Consider the following 26,374-nt stretch of genomic DNA (forward strand, 5'->3'; position numbering starts at 1 on the left):
ACCCTTAGTAAATCCATACACGCATGAGAAACTATACTCCGATGAAAATATCAGTACTCTGTTTTCGACCAAATATAAGTAATGTAAGTGAATGCAATGAAGCTTGTATTTGTATGGTTTGAAAGAAATTATTAATTGGGTTTGTATAGTATCTTGTCTCATTAACTTTTATGATTACATTCTGTCACAGGATTATAACAAAGTGGAATTATTTCGACATCCGTTTGTTTTTCTTCATAGGAACACTTTTATCATGTGATATTTAGAAATTACTGGATTTAGGCCTGAAAATATGAGTTTTTGGAATTACTCGAAGTGTGTGGAACATAAGAGGAGATATTTGATAGCAAATGTTACAATGCATAGCACTAAGTGGGTCGTAGAGAGGAGAGAAGTACATCTTGAAGAGCACTGTCTCTCTGCATCGCAACCTTAAACTCTTGGAACGTAACCTTTCCGTCGCTATTGGCGTCCATTAGATCGAATATCTCGTCTAGCTTCCCAGGCTCCGTGATATCAACGGGAAGGTAGTCGTCGGGCAAAGCCTGCAGCCACACGCACACAGAGATGATGGATACAGCAGTAGCACAACAAGAGAAGAGAATCGATACTTATAACATACCTTGAGCAGAGATGCTAGCTCTTCCTTGCTGATGCAACCCGAACGATCTGTATCATACATCTGACCATCACGACATATTGCAAATTTATCATAAGAAAATGAAAAATAAAAAAAGATGAAAAATCTTATCACGACATTTAGTGATCCTCATTCTTTTTTATCATTACATATCTCTAGTGTTGAGAAGAGGGGTAAACATCATTTTTTTTAGGGTTAATAGTAGCTTTTATCTACTCCCAAAGATAAAAAAACAAAAATATTCTCTATAAAAAAAGTTATAGAACTTATTCATTTGGAGCTTGAAAGGACAAAGTTGCCTTTATTTAACAGATTCATGTCGTTGTTTTATATATATTACTCGAATCACAAACTTTACTCGACATATACAACCAATGCGGACGAGCATTAGTGGTAAATGCATACTGATCAACATGCTCGAATCACTGTGAGTCGAGCGTGGTAAATAAAATAATGATCGACATGCTAGATCTCTGCGAGTTGAGCATTAGTGGTAAATGTACAAATGCTTAACATGCTCGAACAATTAAGTGTCAAGTAATTGAGCATTAGTGATTGACCACTATGAGTTGAGCAATCCAATATTTTTAAAAAATACACTAATACTCGACATTCTTGAACACTGAGTGGTCGAGCATTAATGCAAAATACATTAATACTAGATGTAATAGTAAAAAAAAGTCCTGAATGGGATATAATTTAAACAATTTATAAAAAATTGGTATTTTTGATTGGTATTTTTTAGGGTTCAACTTCAAAATGGGTAGATATTATTTTGAGGCAGCACCCTAATGTAGTCAAAACCTTTTAGTCATAGGAAATTCTAGCCATACAAATAAAAATATGGAAATAATAGCATTTCTGACCAAAATACTCTTTTAGTGTGTAACGATGTTACACACTTTTCGTAATTACACATTTTTACGACTTTTACGTTATTACACATTGTGTAACAGTATTAAGGGTATAATTGTCTATTTACATAAAAAATGCTATTTTTTCCATATTTTTATTTGGGTGGATATTTTTTCCTTTTCTTATACAAGAAGGGCTGATTGAGCCCATTAACTCCATTATTTTTACCATTTTTTTATTCCATGTTCCCAATAGCAAAATATTATGACTATTAGCTGCGGATAATATTATGATGAATTAAATTGAATATAAGGGATAAAGGGCAGGAAAATTATCAAAGGGAACGCACCCTTGTTGTTAATGAGAGAGAGAGAGAGAGCACCTGAAAACATAGTCGAAGTGCATCGTCGCCTTGTGAATATTTGAGAGTTGAGAAGCCGGCAATGATTTCTCTCATGTCAACACTCCCATCTCTGTTGTTATCAAAGAGATCAAAGATGCGCGGAGCTAGACCCACCAGCGACACCATCTCCATTGCTTTCAACACCTCTTCGAATTCACCCAACGTTGCCTTATCACTTGTGCATCTGAAATCCAACAACATTACCATTTTATACCATATATATAACTCACACTACTACTGCTTCACCTACACCTACTCACACTTTGTTGAAATTTTCTCTCAGATTTTCCAGTTCCTCCGGCTTCAGGTCATAAGCCCCCACCAAATTCTTGAGCTTTTTTGTTCTCAAGGAGAAGCTGCTGCTCAGAATACTCGCCATTGCAGCTGCACGAAACTTGCGCCTCGCGTTGAAACTTTGCAGGCGTGACACAACCTCAGCATCCATCTCATCTTGCTTAGCCAGATCACCACTCACCCAAGGATGCGAAAGAATCTGCATGCATAATTATACCTCATCTTAATTATACTCTTAATTGTTAGTATAAATCAGGACTCAACTCCACACCTCTTGAGCACTCGGCCTCAAGTTGGGATCCACGTTCAGAAGGCTGCTGATCAGTTGTTTCACCGATGATGAAATGTTCTTCCACGTTTTCTCGTAGAAGCTGAACTCTCCCTGAAATCACACAACATAAGTTAACACAAACCCAATTCACACAACATACCATAAACTTCATTATACTAAAAAACAAGTGTTACGTACACTTAGAATCATTTGCTGCTTCTGCCGGTTGCTCTGCGCGATGAAAGGTGGATACCTGATAAAATAACAACTATATTAAATTACCACCACCGCTTTGCATAACTCCACTCCTACTATTATATTTATTTTAATAATATTTTTTATATAAAAATAAATTAATATAATTAATGACCTAGATTATATACTTTAATTTTAGATTTGTCAATAATAATAAAGAATTGTATTAACTAATAAAAATGAAATTAAATGATAAATATAATTATATATTCTAATTGAGTGGAAAATTAAATTAAAGTATACAAAATTGAAATCAAACAAAAAACTACAAAGAAAAAAGAGATACCAAGTTTGATACTGGATCTCAATTGAATGTTCTCTAATTTACTATTCTATGATTAAACTAAAGCATACAAAGTGGAAAATAAAGAAAAAAAGTTGGATACGAAATTTGGTAAATTGAATTTGAAGTGAATAAACCCTATTTCATAGGAAGAAATGATAAAAGAAAATAAAAAATAGGTACCCAGAAAGGAGAATGTAGAGGATGACACCAAGCGACCAGATATCGGTCTTGGGAGTGATGGCGGCGGCTGAGAGGGCCTCCGGCGAGACGTAATCAATGGAGCCAAACAAGCCGACGACAGGATGAGTGAAATCCTGGAGAGAGCTAAGCCCAAAATCCATGATCTTGAGAGGGGAATCCTCATCTTTGCTCAGGAAGAGGCAGTTCTCGGGCTTCAAGTCTCGATGCACGATGCCGGCGCGGTGCAACGCAGCCAGCCCCGCTGCGATCTGCCTGACCACGGCGGCAGCCTCGGCCTCGTTGTACCGGGGCTGCGCCACGATCCTGTCGAAGAGCTCCCCGCCGGAGCAGAGCTCAAGGATGAGATGGATTCCGGCGCTGTCCTCGCACACGTCGTAGAGATGGATGACGTTGGGATGCGGCGACACGTCCTCCACGATCTTCCTCATCACCAGCAGCTCGTTGGTGAGCAATGCATCTGAGATAAGGGACTGTTTGGTCATCGCCCCCAGTCTCCTCAGCGTCTTCACTGCTACCTGCTTCTTCGCGCTCTTCTCTATACCTCTTCTTACAACTGAGAATCCTCCCCTCCCCAAAATCTCATTCATCTCGTATTCATCGGACACCGATTTTCTCGTTTCCTGTCCCATCAAGGATCTTGCTCTTGCTTCAATTCACAAGTCAACACTGGGGTGATGTTGAGGAACAAGAGTAGCAGTTGAGCTACAACAAATAATAATATGGCAACGATCCTCTGCTATGTCACCAAAATTGTGACGTTTCATTTTTTGTTTATTTATCTTTAACTTTTTTTTTTCTCATTAATCAAAATTAAAAAGTTACTATTATGTATGGCTATGGTATCCAGTACTCCCTCCACCCCACTAAAGATGACTCGTTTTCTATTTTGGATTATCTTATTAATGATGACTCATTACTATAAAAGATATTTCATCTGTTTCATAACAAGTGTCCTAATTTGTTTTAACACGAAAATTTAGATGAGTATAATTAAAGAGTAAAAAAATAAAAAGTGGTCAAACCCACTTTTTGTGAAATGAATAAAATTAAAGTGAAGATGATTAAAACGTAAAAAAGTAAAAAAATGGTAGAGCCCACTAGGGCTGTCGATCGGTTCGAGTTCGATTACCCGAACCAGAAATATGTCATATTTCACTAACCGTTCCCGACCCGTTTTAGGTGATCGGTTACCCAATAACCGATTCGATTATTTAGTTATCGGAACACCCATTTAAAAAATTAAATTCACAATAATTTAATGAGTTAATATATAGATATGGCCACTTTCATATAGTAAAATTAAAATTTGGCCTATGAAATAAAAACATTAAAAACTTGCCAGTTTTTGTGTAAAAGTACAAAATTATCCCTTACTTTAAAATTTTAAAAAATGGCCGGTAAAAGTCACAACAGCACCTTCACCATCCATCCTTTCTCTCTCTCCTCTGCAACCAAAACTCCAAAAGCTTTCTTTCCCCAGATGCGCCGGAGATCGATCTCGCCGGATTTCTACACTGCCGTAGGATCCTCCTCCGCCGCCTCCGCCGCGGGTGCTGCCCTGCACAGATACGCTGTCAAGTCTGGTCACGTTCGCCGCCTTGGCGCAGCCGTCGTTGCCGATCTCGACCGTGTACTCCACGACCTCGCCGTCGTCGAGGCTGCGGAATCCGTCGGATTTGATGGCGGATTGGTGGACGAACATATCGTCGAGGGTGATGAAGTCGAGGCCTTTCTGATCGTTGAACCACTTCACTGCGGGAGGTGGAGCCGCCGCCCCCTCTCAGCCTTTCCCCACCGCATCGGCCTAGATTTGTTCTTGACAGTCCTCATCTCTATAGGTACATGTTGGAGCATAGGAAAAAAGCCCTCTCCAAAGCTAAGACGACATGATTTGGATTTGTTGTTGGAAAATTTGATATATCCTCTGTAGAATTTGATTTTGTGTCGTTGAGTTAGTCTGATTTGTAATGATTCAAAATCGTTCGTTTTTTCCAAGTGCTTTTATTGTATTTCGATGAATCGTGTACTCATCTTCCTCTTTGTGGTTTGAGCCAATCTTCAGCCATGAGTTAAATGTGTGGAAGATTTGGGGGATTTCGATGAAATACCTAAGAGGTTCTCTCCCTCCATATGATGAAATTAATATCAGATCTATGAATATTTTTGTGAAATTTGAATATTTTGGTTAATGTTCTTGAATTCACGATCAGATTTATGAATTTACAATTTGATGTTCTTGAATTCACGACCATATCTGTGAATTCACAACTTAATTATGTTGAATTCACGACCACATTACAACTTAATATTCTTGAATTCACAACCAAATCTATGAATTCACGACTGAATGTTTTTGAATTCACGATCACATCTATGAATTCACAACTTAATATTCTTAAATTCACAACCAGATCTATGAATTTACAACTAAAACTCGAATTTACAACCAAAATAAATTCTAATTTTAGTTGTGAATTCAAACTTTAAAAACTCAAATTCACAACTAATTGAATTCACAACCAAAAAATTCTGGTTGTGAATTCGACTGGTTGTGAAATGCGCGAATTTTTAAAGGGGTGATGTTTAAAGGGTAAATGGTAACAGTGGCCATTTTTTAAGTTTTTTATTTTAGTGGACAATTTTTAATTTTACTAAACCAAATAGGCCATTTTAAAAAGAGTGGATTTTGAAAATAGCCACTTTTATATAGTAAAAATCCACTAATATAAAAACTTTAAAAAATACTCACATTTACCATTTTACCCTTACATATAAAAATTTTACAAATACCCACTGTTCGCTGGTTGTGAATTCAACTCGAATTCACAACTGAATTCAAGTATTAGTTGTGAATAACAAGTGTTGGTTGTGAATTCGTGTGAATTCACAACCAACACTATTTCAAGTTGTGAATTCACAACCAATAAAATTTGAATTCACAATCAACACTATTTCAATTGTGAATTCACAACCAACGCCGATAATTCAGTTGTGAATTCATAAACTTAGTTGTGAATTCAAGAACATTTGTACAAAATTGCGCGATTTTCATCAATTTCTTCATTACTTATATTTTTTTTCGATTAAATTCAAATTGAATTCAACTAAAGTCTCCATCCCAATCATTCTCATCTCTCTCTCATCATCAACAATCAACTCTCCACCAATTCTCCCTCTCTCTCACAATCGAAAATTAGGTTTTAATTGAATTGAAATTAGGTTTTAATTTAGAAATTCAATCGGTCATGGATACTGATTATCTGAAGGAGTTGGAGGGAAAGGCAGCGCACGACCCTACCGCAGCAAGGCGGCGCCGCGGGTGGTGGCGGGGCTGCTGATCGTGAGCGCAGGACCGTCAAGGTTGGCCGCGGTGGCATGCCTGAAGGAAATCGGCAAAGTTGAATCAACAACAGCAGCTGTTAGGCTGGAGATTGGCGACGAGTTTGAAGCGCAGCTGGTCGTGGAGGAGGATCACGACGCCGGCTGATTTACAGAGAGAGAGAGAGAGAGAGAGAGAGAGAGAAATCGGCGCCGGCTGAGATCGGAGAAGCGGAGACGGCGGATGCACCGCCGCCGGGGTCGGTAGCTCTGCTGCTGGCCTTGTCGTGGGCGACGGAGTTGGCGGTGGCCGTGGGAGCATGCGGCGGTGCCGCTTGGAAGAGAGAGATCGAGAGAAAGAGAGAGAGAGAAGAGAGAGAGCGTGTATAGAGAGAGAGTGTGTGCATAGAGAGAGAGAAATGAGAGAATGAGAAGAGGTTAGGGTTTGCCCATTTATATAGAAGGGTAATTTAGTCATTTAAAACAAAAAGTGGGTATTTTTTTATGTTTTTATTTGAGTGGGTAAAATTTATTTTTGCTATATAAAAGTGGGTACTCTTATATATTAACACTTTTAAAAATCCACTCTAATTTACTAGTTAGAGGATCCTAACCTTGGTCTCCAGAAAATACACAAAGCAACTTATTCACTAAACCAAAGCTCATTCTTGTACATTAAATATAATACTTCCTCCGTCCACGAAAGAACTTCCTATCTTCCCTTTTTGGAATGTCCACAAAAAAACTTCATAGCTATTTTTGGACTATTCTCCAGCACTTATAATTATTTACTTTTCATTTTTTCACAACTCTCAATATTAATTATAACACTTTTTTTCAATACACTCAACAATCTTTTTCTTAAAACTCGTGTCACTCCCTCCTAGGAAGTTCTTTCATGGACGGAGGGAGTATAATTTTATTTTAGCTAAAAATCGATTAAAAAAATTACAAAAAAAAAAACCGACAACCGATTCAATTTAAGTTCTATAATTCAAATATCAATTTAAGAGTTCCTAATTTAATTTCTATAATTCAAATATCAATTTTCAATTAATAATTAAAATAATAATATATATATATATATTAAATTATTAATTAAATATGTTTCGGTTATTCGGTTAACCCGAAAAACCGATACCTGAATGTCTTTTAAAAATGATAACCGAAACCGATCCAATAACCAAAAATTTCGGTTCAGTTAATGGATTATTCAAAATCTGATAAGTAATTAAACAAACCTAGAGCCCACTTTCTTACTCACTCCATCTATTAATCTTGACCTTTTTTTTTGGGGCTCGAGTATTAAGGAAAGTTAAATTAGCTGAGTAAAGGTGGTGACCCACATATTAAAGTTGTTTGACTTTTTAGTAAAGGTGGTGATCCACTTATTTAGTGGATTAGATACTAATTATGTCCCAAAATGAAAACAAGTCAATATTATTGGGACAATCTAAAAAAAATATGTCAAGATCATTGGGAAGGATGAGTATTTTTGAAAGATGATAATTATTGTGGGACAACTCAATAAAAGGGTGAAATTGTGGTCTAAAAGCGTGTTGATCTAATATAGTTATATTTATTATAGTATAAAGTGATGTATTAAAAAAAACATGAATCAAATTGAATGAGATAACTCATAAGGAAATATATGGCAGGTCAACTAGGACGATTAGAATATATATACTATTAATAATGCAGGATGAGTTGGTTAGACACGGATTTGCATCACAATTTATAGATTAAAGAACCTTAATTCTAGAATAATGCATTGGTTTATTTGTCGAATGGTATGCAAATGTCCATAAGGAAAACGTACAAAGTGGAAAATAGCTGAGGATAAAGGGACAAAAGACTGAGTCAAACAGAAATATTCTTTTATCACAAGTTGAGATTTTTTCTCCTAATCATGGACTATGAAAGGTCCATTTATTTACTAAAGTCTTGGGATTAATTTCCATTTGGATCATAGAATTGGCTTTACTTCTTGGGCTAGTTATAAAAACTAGTGGGTAACCCGTCGAAATTCGACGGGTATCCTTTAACGTAATAATTTTAAAGTTTTGATATATTAATAAGTTTTTAAATAATTAATATATTATGAGATGATAATATTAACTAACATATTTAATTAGAATAAGAGTCTCCACAGCAATGCTCTGACGCCCGACACGAACCCCCTCCACCCCTTTCCCCCATTGCATCTGGTCTTTTGTTTTGGGTCCAACTTAAAAAAAAGAAAATATAGGACGTGTTCTATGCACTCATCATATTAAAATTGTATCTTTTCTTTTTTATTTTTTTATTACAAAATTTATCTATAAATACTACTTATTTTATTGTAACTAAAATGTACTCCCTCCGTCCCAGGCCAATAGGCCCAGTTCCTTTCGGCACGGAGATTAAGAAACTCAACTTTTGATAGATAAATGGTGTGGTCCACCAATAATTAAGATGTTAAGTGTTTCCTTATTTTTCCTTAATCATATTTGCTTCATTATCTCATTTTTCATTTAATTTAACTTCTTCAAACACAATGAATTCTGGAACGGAACTTCTTCAAAAAGAAGTTGAAATAAATGACAGAATCAAACACAATGAATTCAGAATTAATTGGAAAATAATTCAGCAAATCGAAGAAGGCAATGACAGAATCAAAATAATTCAGAATCAAACACAATGAATCATCTGCAGATTCTTCAACAACAACAAAATCAAAGAACTTAAAATCAAGAACTTAAAAATCAAAGAAGATCTGCAGATTCTTCTTCAGATCTGCAGCCACCACATCGTCTCCTTCACCAGATCTGGTCATCTATTGCAACAACAGCCCCGGCCAAGCCATCGTCGTCGCACCTACTCCCTCATCTACGGCGGCAGCGTCGCCTTCGGCCCTTGCTCAGCCCGGCGGACAGCAGCAGCTCCGTGCCACCGCCGCGCCCCAAATCCTCCGGTCCTAGCCCTCTGCAAATCCCAACCCAATTCACCTCTCCTTGCTCCGATTCCCGACGACAGCAACTGAAAACCAACAACCGCCGCCTGACCCAAGCCCCCCTCTCACTTTCTTCAAGGTTACCATGGATGCTCCGTCTCGCTCCCCTCGGACCGACTCTGTCGCCGCCTCTGTCGCGGCCACCATGGATGCTCCGTCTCGTTCCCCTCGGACGGCCGGCGCCTTCACTAGTCCTCGTCCCTCTCAAACGCGTTGCCCCAACTCTTCACCAGATCTAGAAGAAAACCCTCTGGAGAGAAGGCTAGCTAGGGTTTCGAGCTTGAGAGAGGAAACGGCGAATGAGAATGAAAAGGCGGAGGAGAGAGGAAAAAATTGAGGCCGATTAGATTTTAGTTTAAGGGGTATATCCCCCTTTAATTAAGTATCTTTATGTATTTAGTGGAGCCCTAATTATTTCCAAATTTAGACTGGGCCTATTGGAGTGGGACAGCCAAAAAAGGAAATTGAGCCTATTGGCCTGGGACGGAGGGAGTAATATTTAAATTTTAATTTTAATGAAATGTTTAAAAAATGAAGATGTTATTTTGAATAAAATAAAAATAAAATTATTATTGAAAAATAAGTTTACATTATATTTCAAACTATAATAGGAGTAAATACAGTATGGCTCCGCTTAACCCGGCCCTTTCCACACGAATTTAAAAATCACACAAGAGTTAGCAACTTTACAGAGAAGAAAACATCAGAAACACCTGTGCACTCTACAAATAACCGTTTATCCAAGAACCGCATAAATCCAGATTAATAAATTATCTGAATTGATAAATTCCTCCACCGAATAGTGTGGAATATTATTTAGAAACTATAGAATACAATGAAGAAAAATTCCCCAAATTCAAAACTAACTATAGAATACAATAAAGAAAAATTCCTCAAATTCAAAACTCACAAAAGATAGTACATATTCGGTACAAAAAGAGGGGAGAAAGAATGTGATCAGTTAACTCCACAATACACATTAAAATGAATTAAAAGTCAACTAGATCAGAAATACTTATTTCATTAAATTTGAATTTACATTCCCAGGTGCTTCATTTCTTTTAGATGAATCATGAATCCATTATTCAATACATTCCCTCATTAAAACTATTTATGCCAACTTTGAACTGCAAAAGCTAATATGAAATATGCAGGTAGTTTGTTTGGTGACATATAAACAACTATTAGCATCGTTTTTCCAAGCTGCAGGACCATCCCAAACGACCCAGGCCAACTCATGCTATGTTAACCATTGCAGAACTGCAATCTGCAATATATGGAAAGTGTGTGTGTGTAAGTACATGCGAATCTGTATGTATGCAAAATCCCACGAATAGTGTAGATTCCAGCATTTTATGTGTTATAATAATGCATGATTTATTATACAATACTCATATATAAATAATACATAGAATATGCTAAAGTGAACTTTTACACTATAGAACCAATAGAATTCTAAATTTACCCCTAATTATAATGGTAGAAAAATAAAACTCATGAGCATAAACACATGGACATCCCAACGGTTTGATAATCATAACTCCTAAGAGTCAACGCAACCTTGAAGCATTAAATAGAACTTCATCCGGAGAATTGATTCATCAACCGTGGAGCACGGCTACAATATACGGCAACAATTAAAGCAGCAAAAAAGGGCATATTTTGACAACCACAAAACAAAAAACACAAGTTACAGGTAAAGCAACAATTTTTTCCAACATGATCACAGGGACAGAAACAAAAAATTCATAAGAGCAACAACCCGAAGCAGGATAGTAAATGCATTGATACTCCTCAACCAATACAACAATCCCACCAAAAATGTATAATCATGCATAGACTCTATAAAATAAATGTCAACCAATACAACAATCCCACCAATAGTAAATGTTGTTTTACGTCTATATAAATTTACAACAATCCCACCAAAACATCAACCAATATCAAAATGTGATCCTAATAGTCCAAGGAAAGAACAGCTTTGAGATAGAAATTAAAATTCCAGATGAGTGAGCATTTTAAATTTAGCAAACAGTAATAAGATCGAGTCATTGTGCTGCTGCCACCAATTTAATATTTTTTTCTCAATCAAGAATTCAATAGAATGAAACAGATTTCAAATGCAGAAGCTCTGGTAGAGATATTCAATAGAAAGTTGTGGCACAAAGAAAGCAGCAAACAATACGTGCGAGATTAGTAGTCGATTTCAGACAGGGGAGGCGGGCGGCGCCAATTTCAGACATGATATTATTGTTTACTCTATTGGCCAGTTCAATCACAGACTCACATGTAAACATATGGCATAATAAACTTCTTGTAGATGCCTAACAAATAGAAAGACACAATAACACTAAAGTTACAAAATTGAAAACACCACCAATATATGAAAATTAGATACAAAATTGAAAGCACCAGTTTCAATTACAAAATAAACGAATCAATAACCAAAACCAATCATATAGTTCCTCATCATCTCGAAAAACACCAGATCAGAATACCATGGGTTCCAGAACTACCCCTACCAGAAGCAATGATCAATAGACGGAAGTAATACATGTGGAACTCAATCAATTTCTAAGCATGTTCCCAACATACTGCACATAGGCAGTAAACAATTATTAGTTTACCTGTTTGTGTGAGACTCTCCTTTCACTTGTGAGAGCCCGGGGTGGCTGCCTTGTTCGTCGAGGCAGAGGAGTCTCCGATGACGGCACATGGACAGTGGCGAGTCTTCAGGAAGGGGAGGCAAGTTTGAGCGACGACCCTCGCCGAGTTTTGGAGCTCAAGGACGGTTTCCGGGCTCAAGGACGGCCTATAGTCGCGGCAGAATTTATAGCTCAAAATTACAAATCGAAATTTAAATATCTAATGCAGTTAAATTTGCCAAATTGTTCATCATACATATATTCTGATAATTGAGTTAAAAAAATAGTAATAAAATAAAATTGATATAATGTATACCTTGAGAAATAAGCAAAAGGAGCAATAAGCAAGAAGACAGTAGAATGTGGTGCTGTAAAACTCAATGCGACAATAAACTTCTCATTCAAACTAATGAATTTATAGCTAAAATGTAAGTTATAAAGTTTCCATTGTTAAACCTAAACCCTAAGAATTTGCTCGATAGGTAAATCTTTCCAAATTTTCATATTTCTAAAATTTAGTACTAATCATAGTGAAATGTAATCTTTCCTAACATAATAATTTTCCATTGTTAAATCTAAACCCTAAAAATTGGCAGATTATTGATCGATTGGTAAATCTTTCCAAAATTTCATTATTCTATAATTGAGCACTAATCATAGTCAAATATAATCTTTCCTAATTGAATACTTACCATGGCGAGGCGGCGGACTGTGTCGATCTCGGCGGTGGCCGGCGTGGCGAATCGCGGCGGGAGGCAGAACGAACGGGTTTTGATGATTTTCAGATTATTGGCGAGTCGATTCGAAAGGAGGTGGCAGATCGCGGAATCGTGGGGAATGGGGAAATGGAGGTGGAAGATGGCGGCGACGGCGAAGGCGGTGGCCGGCGCGGCGAAGGCGGCAGTGGTGGTGAGAGTTGCAGAGTTCTGGTTTTCCCTAAATTTTGGGAAGGTGGCAGATCAGATGGCTGGCGGGGAAATCACGGTGGAGGGAAAGAGGTGCCATATTTCGATAGTGGCCGGCGCGGTGAAGGCGGTGGTGGTGGTGAGAGTTTCAGGGGATTGTGGTGGAGGTGACTGGTCATGGTTTTTGAGGTTTGGGATGGAATGGAGATGGCGACTGATCATGGTATTTGAGATTAACGATATTAAATGTAAAATATGAATAAACTTAAAAGAAATTACGTGGAATTAGTTTGCCACGTAAGATTAATGATATTAAGCTAGAAGCTCTAGAATTGCAGGGATTTTAAACCTTGAATTCTTAAGCATGCCACGTAGGACCCCGGATTAAGGAGAGCGCAATGCACACACCGAAGAGATAATACTCAATAAATAAAGAGGAAATGTGTACCTGCAAGTTTTCGCGTTTGAATATGTCACCAACAGCTAGATTCTGCTTGATAATATTTGTTATATTTTCTCTCTGGTTTTCGAGGAAATCCTTCACTGCCTTAGGACTTGATAGGAATGACAATTGTTGTTCATTGAGTTTCATATTGGCCTGATAAAGTATTTTTATCAATGAAAAATTAATTACTGATGTTCTAACAATATTCAGTAAGATTTTTGAGCAATTTATTTTTTTTAAAAAACACTTACCTCATCAGGAAAAATGTTTGAAAATTGTTCCCGATTGTCAGACCTCGTTCCCACCTAGACTTTAAAGGACTTTGTCTATCTAGCATGATGGTGGGTACATCATGGGTCTCATTCCTGTCTCCAATCTGCTCACAAAATTTAAAACAACATTTATGTTTATAACTTCTAAATAATTAATTCATCTAAAAGAACTATTACTCCCTTTACATGAAATTAAACCTTGAATATGCGAATTAGAGTGATGCCGTAGTTCCTGTTGATTTAATAAAGTGATGCACTATGAAGCAAACCAAGTCTAAAACATAAGTTAAGAATATGTGATTATACATCATGTATTGCAGATCATAGTCATGAACTCACAAAACCATAAATTAAGAAAATTAAAAAAAGACAATGAAATGATTAACAAAATGCAGCACTGAGAAATTGAAAAACTTATCACATATGAAGTGATCAGTCCTGGAATAGATCATGACAAAGTGGAAGATAGAAATAAATGCCAGCACTAAACCCTATAATTTCTTTACATAAACAAATGTAGTGCTAACTGCATTTCAGATAGTGATCTTGGTTGTTATAGTAATGACATTTGGATTTGGACTTCTAAAACTTAATATTCAATATCAGAGTGTCAAATTATGCACCCTTCTAGAGAGGCTTAGAACGCGTCACGATCTGAGACCTTTCGGAATCTCTTCGTTCCCCGGCTAGTAGTTTCTCAAAGCTACTATTCCCGGAAAAGGAAGACTCCAAAGGAAAACAAATGATTGTGAAGGAAATAACATTACAGCAATATGATATCCCATTGAAACATACATTCAAGAAATCTTAGTGTGTATAATTAGCAAAATAATCAGTTGGTTCTGAAATAAGATGTTACATTAAATCTTGTACTAAAACAATCATATATCCTATGTGGCTTATTTAATTAAAATTAAGGATATTCCAATCATATAAAGCATCTTTCTAATCGTCAAAATCTGAGAAACTTTTACAATAGCCGTAAATATCAATCTATTCTATTTCTGCAGAAAGAAAATCGAGTAACTAATAAAACCAAAACAATACTTTATGCAGCAAGCAACGAAGGTTCTTCAGTCAGCTAATCAAATAACAACAAAAAAACAGCTAATCCCCTTCGATAAAATTGAGAATGATTAGAAATAGAATAGAAGGAAGAATTGAGTTTATACCAGATCAACAGTCTCATTCTTAATCTCTTCAAGACTTATTGCTTTATCACCACCCATGGTTCCTTCAAAGCACTGGCAGGGATTTCTCCCCCGCTAGAACTGAGAGATGTGAAGAGCGAGAGAGGAAGAGTTCTTCAGTCAGTAAAACTACAATGAAACAGAAAAAAAAATCACAGGGCATTTTTCAAAAATAAAAAAATCGACGGGTAACCTCACCAAGCCGGCAAGCCCGGCCTCTCCCTCCTCTTTCAGATCCAGACTCAGTGAGGCCGAAGAAGAATAAGATGGGAATGGGCGGCGGATTAGGGTTAGGATTGGGGGCGGGATTGTTGGGAGGATTGCTGGTGGGAGATATGGAGTCGGATATTGGGGAATCGGCGGCCTATGCTGATGGCTATGGTGATGCCATGGGCGACATGGGCGGCTGGAGAAGGCGGAGGACGGCACGGCTGGATTCGCACAGAAGGCGGTGACGGCGTCTGAATCATGGGGTGGAGAACGGCGTCTGAATCGCGGCGGCAGGACGGCGGCTGGCGGTGGTTGGCTGGGAGGTAGGCGACAGTGTGCGTGAGGCGGTCCAAAGATCAGTGAATTAGGTTTAACCTAAGCAGTAATAAAATAACTTAATTAAAGTGAGAATAATATCAATAAAACTTATGTGGAATTATTTTGCCACGTAAGATATATATTTTAAACCTAGAAGTTCTAGAATTGCAGGGATTTTAAATACTGAATTCTTAGACACGCCACATGGGACCTTGAATTAAGGGGAGCGCATGAATCTATAATCGTATATATTGATACTCATTTTGAAATAATAAAAATAAATAATATCCATACATATAAAATAAATTAATAGATCAATTTATCCATTCTTACTTAATAAAAAGAACTAATGCCCATAAAAATAACAAAATAAAAAATACTAACCTTTTTTATTATAAATATTGATTTCGATCAAGCAATAGCAAATTAGCAATCAAGAAGATTGATTTCATAGTTATCAACTATACTGATGAATTAAAACTTTTATTAATGAAAAAAGGAAAAACAAAAAACTTATCTACCCATCGAAAGCACAGAGACATTGACCGTCTAGTGGAAAAAACACCGAAATGGAAAAAGAGTTGAGTCAAAACATTTGCTGCATTGTCTTCAGTTGGTACTTTAAGCACATGTATAACACCTTTGTTAACCAAATTCCTCACAAAGTTGAGAAATTTGACGAGCTAATCCATCCATACACACCTTTTGCTCTATATGAGATTATTGAACTTGATGCACATTGTTTTGCAAAAATTGTTGTGAGCCAATCAACTTTCTCATCATCTCTTCAAGAGATTTTCCTTGCTTTTCTTGAGGAGGTGGTGGTGCTTGTTGGAATCCTCTCTGATGAGGGGGTCTATAGCTCTGCTACACCTGTTGTGATTGTTGCTGCACTTGATTGCTTTGCTCCATCGGAAATTGGGATGATCTCTCCAACCCGGATTGTAAGTGTTCGAGTACGAGTTTCTCTTTGATGGTGGATCAGGACAGCTGTAAAATTTATGGGACAAGTTTACTTGAGTATGGAGATCTTCATCGCTCCCATTGCATTGCAAGCTTGTGTGGCCAAAATTACCACATGCTCTACATGGTTTCTCCGGCTATCTAGCACTCACCACTTTCTCCACCACAGTACTTAATATTCTTTCCATCCTTCCCAATGTTTCTTCAAACTTGTCCTCAAAGTTAGAGGAACTTGTTTGTGCAGCTTTCTTAAGTAAACGAATACTTGGCTCATCATATTCTCTTGTCGCTTCCACCAAGTGCTGAATAAGCTTTTTAGGTTTGCTCATCCTGCAATTCAAAAAATCCTCCCCCACTTGATGAGTTAACAAGATTCTTGGTGTCGACGGTCATTACTTGATAAAAAAAATGCAAAAAGTCACCATCAGAAAATTTATGATTCGGACAACTATCCACCAATTTCCTGAATCTTGACCAATACATACTCAACGACTCATCAGGAAATTTGTGAGGCTCAATTGATGATGGAATTTCCTTATTGATGTTATTTTACCTTCCAATTTGTAGTTTGTGCATCTTGGTGCTTGTTTATCATGTTTTTTTTTTTTTTTTTTTTTTTGATCGGTCAAAGTCATGTTAGATGTTAGTAGTTAGTTCCCCATCCACTCCAAGAATCACCTTATCTCTCCATTCACCAAACTCCACCTTATATCTCCAATCACCAATTCGTTCCCAAGAGGGATCGAACCCGGGTCACTTCACTTAAGTGAGGACCCGGTGGCCTGGTGCTTGTTTATCATGTTAGAATAGGTGGCCTCTATTTTAACATGCTAAGTCTTTTTAAAATGGCCTAATCAGTTTTTATGATCATGGAATTCAAGTTTGCATGATATGAATGTTAAGGGTACTAGCGGAAGTTAATCTATTCATAGAAGCTTTGAATCTCGGGGTGCTTTTTGGGAGTTAATTCCTCGTCCTGAGTCTTAATTGTGATAGACGAGTAGTTGACCAACTGTTCACTATTTTATTAACACGCCGCAAGTGTACGGGTGCAATTGTGTACAGTAGCAAGCAAGGTCGTATTCCACAGAGACTAATTATTATCAATTCCTATCCAAAATTATTCTACTCTATCTGGACAAACGAAATTGAGAATTTTGTTTTTAAACTAAATAAATAAATAAACACTGGAAAGAAAATAAATCAACAAGATTTCCCAAGGTAAAGGTTTCAACAGATTCTCCTAACTAACATGTTCAATTCAATTAATAAGACGATTCCTAAGGCAATATCTAAACTAGTTCATACACACTCCCGTGGCATACAAACCGTTGATTACATGCAAGGCTACCATCCCTGGATCGCACTTCTAACATGTAACTCCTAAAAGTTCCTAGGATTAACGCCCTCACAGTTATCAATTCCCTTTAGAATTAAAATAAATGTGTTCTATGTTCTTAGTTCAGGTAATAATTATCATCTCCCGATCTCAAATTAAAACCTATGATTATGCTAAATTGGTGGCCAATCAATAAAGCAAACAATTAAAACAAGAACATAGAAAGGAATAACAATCCAATTAATTGAATCAAACAGTCAGAAATTCAAACCATGTTTACTCCCTAAACCCTGGGAAAAAAAGGGATTCTAGCCACACATAGACATATGAACTAGAATACAATTCTCAATAAAACAAATAAACATCCACAAGAAAAACCGTAGTAGAATTGAGAATCTTCAGTTCTTGCTCTCGCTCCGTTCTCCGTCTCTCTCAGCTCTCAGGAAAAATAAAATATGATATAAGATGATAAAAAGCTGCAGAGAATAAGTTCTTGGGGAGTATTTATATGCCCTAGGTCTTGTAGCTCTCAAAAATACCCAAAATCGCAAAAAAAAACGAATTTTTGGCGGAAATACGGCGACTCGCGCGGCCACGTCGCGCGGCCGCATGGCTGGACCGCGTGACGAAACAGAACTCCTGACAGCTTTGCGCAGCAATTTTGTTTTGGCTCGTTCTCTCTCGTCCGAACTCCGATTTATGATCCGTTTGCGCTCACGAACTCCTCTCAAGACGAACTACAACTTGTATATCATCCAATTCTTCCAAATTCTGCTTCATTATTTCTGAAAATTCGTTCAAACACAAGCAAGTAACAAGTTCTTGACCATAAACGAATATAAGCTCAAATAGACCATCAAACACACAAAATCCTCACAACTAAGCATAAAAAATGACACACCAAGAGGTAAAAATGCATGTTTATCACCAACTTGTGTACTTTTGTCGAGAGAGAGATTATGCATATGTGAGTGATTCCTTTGCTAGAATTGGATTACAAATGGTTGAATAGATCAATTGTCTAATTCCCCATCGTTTTGAGTCGAGCAAGGTTCCTAGAATCAATCCCCGTTTTATATTGTCTTCCTTGATCGTTTATTGCTTTAATTCCTTTTATATGCTCTTTAATTGTTGATTTCTTATTTCTTTAAGTTGAAATATCCAAAATCATGACCAATCCTAGAGCTTGAATAGTAGGAAAGTGTATGAACTTTGTTTTCACCTTATTTTCGTTCAATAGTCTTTGTGGAAACGATACTCGATTACTATTGCTATAATTACAATTGCCCCGTTTGAGTTGCGGATTAATTGCTAACCAATTTAGTGATCAAATTTTTGAAGCTTTAGCTTTATTTCTCCCAATGGGACGTTGAAATGTGAAGAATCACCTCTAGGAGTGGAGTCGATTTGTGGTTCTCCATCCTCACTCGTCTTTGATCTTTTTGAGCTCCCACGACTTTCTTCAAGACTATCTTCTTCTGGTTGGAAACGCGTCGAACCAGTACTGTTTAATTTCAATTCCCACTTGGGATGGTGACGCATAACTTTGTCAAACACCTCATGGTAATTAAATTTATGTTTCCCATAAATTGTTTGAGATTCATCCTCAATATTCTTTTTGGACTAGCCGCTCATAGCTCGATCGTGTGCTTTTTTGTATGCACCAATCCACTTGGTTAAGGACGTATTGAGTTGTTTGTAGCGCGCTCTCAATGACTCCGAAGTCCTTTGCTTGCCTTGTCCTGGCATCTCTGTTCTCCATTTCTCATATTGCTTAAGAACATCTTTCCAGAGCTTGTTCCCAGTTTGGTTGGTGCCGAAGATTGCATTCGTATCGACAAAACACCATACAGACATTAGTGTTATGTATTCTTTCACACTCCAACCTTGCAGAGTGTTTGAATCATTCGTGTCAGTCTGCACCTCATTTTCAAATGTGCTTTGGGAGATGTTTTGAAATGAGCTCTGGAAGATGTTTTGAAATGAACTCTGATATTCGTTGGAATTTGGAAAATTATCAAAATGAGAATAATATCCTTGGGACGGATCGAATTTTTGGGATGAACTAAAATTTTGAGAATTTTAGAAAGAATAGTGGTCATCATCCATGGTAAACGAAAATAGATGATCAAGAAAATAGAGGGTGTGATAAAATGCAGGTTATATGAAGAAAAAAGAAGAGATTTTTTTGTGTGTAAAATTATACTAGCAAATTTGGTCTCTATTTATAAAGTATGAAAAAATATGAATTTTGGTATAATTTTTATTTATTTTTAAGATAATATTTAAAAGATATGATGATTTTATCTTATAAACCAATGAAATGGAGACAAGTGTCTCCATTCCATTGATTGATACCTTGAAGAGATAGAGAGAGGTCACAGTCTAATTTGCTAAATTGCTGAACACGTTCGCATTCCTATCCATATTTTCCCCTTTTTTTTGTTTTTTTTTTCTTTTATTGATTTACTGATGTGCAGCGACCACAACCAATTAAAGGCCGCTGATATTCATGGTCTAATGAGACAGACGAAAAAGAAAATTGAGACTTTGCCATTGGACTAGAGGAAGTACCATATATATCCCATTAATTAAAGTATGCAATTGAATTAGGCATACACAAACAATTGTCTGCAGAAGTTTGATAGTGTAAATAGGTGGTGAGACACAGCAACTTCTTTTGGTGTATGTTCCATTTAGCAAGGATAAAAGTCATTAATGATAAAATCATAAGATCAGCCAAAGCTAGCACATTATCCAAATTCTATCCGCTTGAATTTTATTTTACTAGCGACGCCTATCTTTTTTTTTTTGAAAAGTAAATAAATTCATTAATAAACACAAATGTGGAAGAGTATCAGCGGTACTCATCCCCAAAAAGTAGAGTACAGATACAGTCACTAAACAACACACCAATCTCAAAACGCAAGAAAAAAAAAACAAAGAATCACCAACCCGAAAACTTCACCCAACAAACGAACAAGACTCAAGCAATTTTTGTCGGAAAGCAGCTAACAGGATCCATCATCCACTCAAAGGAAGAGTAATAAAAATGATTTGGATTCTTGGCTTTTAACCATCTCCACGTGCAGAAAATGATTTCATCCACCGTTCTAGAACTATTAGGGCTTTCATCTTTGAACACTTTGGCATTTCTGAATTTCCAAATCTCGTTAATAAATGAATACTACTACAATAAAGCGGTAAATATCAATGATTGGAGAATAGAAGATGCAGTATCATTAATATAAATTGATTTCATATGCATTCCCAAAGCCAATGAAATAATATTTGCATTGTATCTATTTCCTGCTGCCACAAAAAAATATGCTCTCTCTACACAAAAAAATAGGGAAATTCAGAACATAAACAGCCAAAAATAATACTTGATGTTACCAAGAATTTCCCAAGCAAGCTAGAGATATATAAAAACTAGAGATATTGGTTGATAAAGTCGATCGTCTCCATAGGGCAGTACACAACCACCTTAGATATATATTTGCACTGAGCATCTCTGCATTCCACCAAAAAAACAAAACACACAGATTAAATTACAAAATTTATATTATATTTTGCCCAAAAGATAAAATAATGCTAAAACAAGAAATCAATTCTTCTTCTCACTTGAGTGCTTTCAAGATCTCCTTGTCATTAGGATCCAATTTGGAGGCCTCTCCAAATGCACGCGCCGCCATGTAATAGTTCTTCACAAACACAAACACCATCATCACTAGTCGAGTTTCGTTTAATGGAGTTTTGATGGAGTTATAATAATGATACCTCGAATAGCAACCACGCAGAACCTTCTCTGTAATGAGCCTTGGGCCATTTTGGACTGTGCCTCACGCATTCCTCAGCATCGCGTAGAGCAGGTACACCTCTACCGATACGCGCAAAACACAGGCTTCGATTTGCTAGCCATTTTATGTTTAATGGATCAACAACAGCAGCCTAAGCAAGATTGTAAATCAGATTACAATTATTAGCAATATGGGATGGTTACAAGTGAATAGGAAGAAAAGAGAAGCAAAACTTACCTCAGTATAGAATGCAATTGCAGCTAAGTAATCCTTACTTTTCACTGCACTCTTGCCGAGATCATCTACTACTTCCAAGTATCCTTTCGTATACTTCTCTCTCTGCAAGATACTATAATGACATGTTTTTACCGAGAGAGAGAGAGAGAGACGTTTAACAATATTAGTGACTGGGTTATTTGGCCAAGTCAATCCAACAATCCGAAATCCAATGGAAGATGACATGTTGCTTAAAGAGACCAAAACACAATGAAATCATTGTATAATAATGTGGACGAGAAAGAGAGAGAGAGAGAGTCACTTTTAACAACATTAGTGACTGGATTATTTGGGCAAGTGAATCTCTAACAATCCAAAATCCAATGAAAGATGACATGTTGCTTAAGAGACGAAAACACAAAGAAATCATTGTATAATAATGTGGACTATAAAGATTGTATGATCAACACACACACACACACGTATATAAACGAGGCTCGATTCTTAATGAAAAAGTGGTTTAATTCCGACCTCTGTGTTAGTTTCTTCAGAATGACAGTAGGCCAATATGCCATCAACGCTCCAATTTGGATAGCGCGGAATCCGTTTAGTCTTTGGAAAGAGAATCTCAACACCACCAGGATTATGTGCCAAAGCAGCATGCTCAACAGGTTGCAGGAAGCAATGATTCTGAAATCATCATTATTATTATTATTCTGAAATCGAATAATAGCAGTACAGAACAGATAAAGATAAAGATAGAAATTAACCGAGCTGTTCACTAAACTTGGATCTGCTCCAGCTTCAATCAAGCGATTGAGATATCTTGTGTCGCCTTCTTTTGCTGCATGTGACAAAGTATTTAACCCATATAAATACTGATTAGGATCAGCTTTACCCTACAAAGAAAAAGATATCAGAAATTTACTACTACAATGAAAAGGCAGCAAATACAGAACTTCTGAAATTGAAATTTAACTTCTTCGAATGAATATTTCATTAACGAAACAACCAAAGCAGGATGAAACGATAAATATATGAATCTCCATTTCACAAACATACTTTAAGCAGCAACTCCATGCATTCAAAAGAGCGAGACTTGATTGCACTTATCAGAGGAGAGCCAAAAAATGATGTAATTGCATCCGGCTGCAAAACAGAAAGAGCAACGAAACACCATAAAGTGCATTTAATCAATCTAATCAAAACGATCAATAATTTAGACAAAAAATCTTTGATCAGCAAAGAATTCAACTCAAGGATGTGCTCGCAACCTCTGCATTATTTTTCAACAGAAATTTCACAGCCTCGACACTTCCACAAGATGCAGCATACTGCAGAGGTGTTCCATCCACAGATTCTGCGTCTATATCAGCACCACTCTTCAGCAACAATTCCATAAGTTCCAAATTACCTGAAGCAACAAAACCAATCAATTAGCATCCAAACAAAAAGGAATCTAGATTAAAATGGGACAAAAACAAACCACTAATTAACCTTTTTGAACTGCATAATGCAACGCAGTGAATCCCTTATCACTCGACATTTGAACTTCTGCACCTTTGCTGATGAGATACTTCACAATGTTGACCTTCTCCGCTTTGGCAGCTAACATCAGAGGACTATCCTCTGAAGCAGTTCATGAATGAATAAATAAGTAAGCTTGATAAATATACATTAATCTAAAAAATTGGTACACATCACAACCAAAACAAACCTTAGAAAAGAAATTCAAGAATCACATCGAATTTAATAGAGGCATGAAGACATATAATCCCAAATCATTTCAACTTAACGTGAAGAAAACAAGAATCAGGAGAGAGAAAGAGAGAGAGAGACCAAAAGCATTGATACACACCACAACCAACAGATAAACCAGAAAAGAAATTCAAGAAATCACATAAGCATGAAGACAGATAATGCCAAATTATTTCAACTCAACATAAACAGAACGAGAGAGAGAGAGACAGAGACAGAGAGAGAACCTTTGTCAGTCAAGACATCAATATAGACTCCGGCGTTCTCAATCAAGAATTTGCAAACTTGAAAATGCCCCATTTCAGCCGCGTGATGCAAGACTCTCCGGCCAGTGCACAAGTCATTGATTACATCACATATCCTCCTGAAATCGACATCATCAACCTTCTTCTTGATCTCTGCAATCACAAAACCAAAAACGAAAAAAGCTCAGAAATTAAGCACCGAAAAACCCATGAATAAACAAAGACACGAAAATAAAGATAAAAATACTTCACCCTTAAGTTTTGCAAGATCTCCAGTAGCACCAGCCTCAAGAATCACACTACCTGCCATTTTAATGAACTCGAAAATCAATTGTCGAAGCCCACAAATAAAATTTTAAAAAGTAACTGCTTATGTTGTCTAGCAAGAACCCACACACACAGAGATGCAACCATGAAAATCGAGATACACTTCATCTAAAGTGAAAAAATAATGAAGAGGGTTTTGTGATGAAGATACCAGTTTCAGAAGCAAAATTCATGGCGTTTGAAAATGTAAGAGAAACTCCCGTCATAAAAAGAAAATGTGAAAGAAGCTTCTTTCTTCTTTTATGATTTATAGCAGAAGCTTTCGGCTGTTTAACTCCCCAAGAGAAAGATTGGAAGGAGTTGTGTGGGGAAACCCAGAAAAAACAAAACAAATACTCAGCTGTGAGGAAGAAGAAAAGGCGCGAAGAAACAGAGGGGGATTGGGCCACGTGTCTTCTGTAATAAAGCAAATTGTCTTTTCATTTGTGACCTAAATCATTACATATATATATATATATATATATAGGAATGAGATCATGTAGTATCCAATACTTATAATAGATCCGTAGGTCCAAATCTTGACCACACATTTATGACATGTGGCGCATCAAGATGGTGACACGTGGCAAGGAACTTTCAAGCATTCCAAGGCAAAATCTGGAGGGGCAAAATTGGAATGTAATTTTCGAATTTAATAATTAAAAAATATATATATTTTTTTTAGATTTTCTCAAAATAGATACTCCCTCCGTCCCTGAAATAAGTTCCTCTTTTTCCTTTTTGGGACGTCCCCCAAATAAGTTCCTCTTTCTTTCTTTCCATTTTTGGACAACTACCCCACCACTAATAATACTTTATCTATTCTTACTTTTCACTTTTTCACAACTCCCAATATTAATTATAACACTTTTTCACCTTTTCACCACTCCCAATACTAATTATAACATATTTTTCTCCACTATCAATACACTTTACCACTTTTCCTTAAAACCCGTGCCGTCCCCAAAGAGGAACTTATTTTGGGGACGGAGGGAGTATATTTTAGATGCATATAGTTTCACACAAAGATGCATAAAATTTTCACATGAAATGCATAACTTTGAACAGAAAAATGCATTTAATTTTTTCAGTTTTGGTATTTTCACCACCCCACCCCACACCACCCCCAATCCAGCCCACACCACCCCCAACCCTCCCCATTACCACCCCCTAAAAATAGGCATGTTTCACATGCATATAAAATCAAATAAAAATGCATAAAGTTTTTCACATAAAAATGCATTAAATTATACAAAAAAAATGCATTTCATTATAATAAATCTGGTAGTTTCGCCACCCACCCCTGCCCCACCTCCACCCCCACCCCCCACCCCAATTTTTTTTTCTTTTCAAAAACTGATTTTCTGATTGCTGACCCACCCCCACCCCCACTCACCCAATTTTTTTTTTCAAAAACTGATTTTCTGATTGCTGACCCACCCCCCCAAAAAAAACTTATTTGTAGTTAATGTTTATGCATTTTCATGTAATAATATATGCATTTTATTGTTCATGATTATGCATTCTTCTTTTTTATATACACACGTTTTATAATATTTTATTTTAGGGTATAGGGTTAGGGTTTAGTGTTTAGGTTTTTAGTGTTTAGGATTTAGTGTTTAGGGTTTAGTGTGTAGTGTTTTAGTGTTTAGGGTTTAGTTTTTAGGGTTTATGGTATAGGGTTTAGGGTTTAGTGTTTAGGATTTAGTGTTTAATTAGGTTTTTAGTGTTTAGGATTTAGTGTTTTGGGTTTAGGGTTTAGGGTTTAGGGTTTAGGGTTTAGTGTGTAGTGTTTTAGTGTTTAGGATTTAGTTTTTAGGGTTTAATGTTTAGGGTTTAGTTTTTAGGGTTTAGTATGTAGTGTTTTAGTGTATAGGTTTTAGTGTTTAGTATTTATTTTAGGTTTGAGTTTTAGTATTTAGGGTTTAATGATGTTTAGATTTTAGTGTTTTAGTGTTTAGGGTTTAGTTTTTAGGTTTTAGTGTATATAGGTTTTAGTGTTTAGTATTTATTTTATGGGTTTGGTTTTAGTGTTTAGGGTTTAATGATGTTTAGAGTTTAGTGTTTCAGTATTTAGGGTTTAGTTTTTAGGTTTTAGTGTGTAGTTTTTTAGTGTATATAGGTTTTAGTGTTTAGTATTTATTTTAGGGTGTATTTCCAAAAATAATTATTTGTAGTTAATGTTTTATGCATTTTCATGTAATAATATATGCATATCAATGTATGAAATTATGCATCCCCAAAAAT

At 36.5% G+C, this 26,374-nt stretch overlaps 2 protein-coding genes across 4 annotated transcripts; both read right to left on the reverse strand.

Moving 5' to 3' along the window:
- Nucleotides 1–277: 277 nt before the first annotated feature.
- LOC131023869 (calcium and calcium/calmodulin-dependent serine/threonine-protein kinase-like) lies at nucleotides 278–4,072 on the reverse strand. Of its 2 annotated transcripts, XM_057953498.1 has the most exons (7): nucleotides 3,185–4,072; nucleotides 2,662–2,716; nucleotides 2,464–2,574; nucleotides 2,159–2,391; nucleotides 1,878–2,082; nucleotides 623–682; nucleotides 278–545 (listed from the first exon to the last, which is right to left on the reverse strand). In XM_057953498.1, the coding sequence occupies exons 1-7, from the start codon at nucleotides 3,832–3,834 to the stop codon at nucleotides 369–371; spliced, it is 1,491 nt and encodes a 496-aa protein (XP_057809481.1). In that variant the 5' UTR covers nucleotides 3,835–4,072; the 3' UTR covers nucleotides 278–368. The 2 variants fall into 2 exon arrangements, with proteins under 2 accessions (XP_057809481.1, XP_057809483.1); XM_057953500.1 differs by having other exon boundaries at nucleotides 278–669.
- A 16,972-nt stretch (nucleotides 4,073–21,044) lies between these two features.
- LOC131023870 (uncharacterized) lies at nucleotides 21,045–24,558 on the reverse strand. 2 transcript variants are annotated; one of them, XM_057953501.1, is made up of 12 exons: nucleotides 24,300–24,558; nucleotides 24,074–24,124; nucleotides 23,804–23,974; nucleotides 23,316–23,447; nucleotides 23,093–23,232; nucleotides 22,881–22,967; nucleotides 22,589–22,717; nucleotides 22,350–22,508; nucleotides 21,840–21,941; nucleotides 21,583–21,753; nucleotides 21,427–21,506; nucleotides 21,045–21,316 (listed from the first exon to the last, which is right to left on the reverse strand). In XM_057953501.1, the coding sequence occupies exons 1-12, from the start codon at nucleotides 24,352–24,354 to the stop codon at nucleotides 21,235–21,237; spliced, it is 1,359 nt and encodes a 452-aa protein (XP_057809484.1). In that variant the 5' UTR covers nucleotides 24,355–24,558; the 3' UTR covers nucleotides 21,045–21,234. The 2 variants fall into 2 exon arrangements, with proteins under 2 accessions (XP_057809484.1, XP_057809485.1); XM_057953502.1 differs by having other exon boundaries at nucleotides 21,840–21,932; nucleotides 24,300–24,509.
- Between the last annotated feature and the right edge of the window lie 1,816 nt (nucleotides 24,559–26,374).

Source organism: Salvia miltiorrhiza, chromosome 4, assembly GCF_028751815.1.
Source record: "Salvia miltiorrhiza cultivar Shanhuang (shh) chromosome 4, IMPLAD_Smil_shh, whole genome shotgun sequence".
NCBI classification, from domain to species: domain Eukaryota; kingdom Viridiplantae; phylum Streptophyta; class Magnoliopsida; order Lamiales; family Lamiaceae; genus Salvia; species Salvia miltiorrhiza.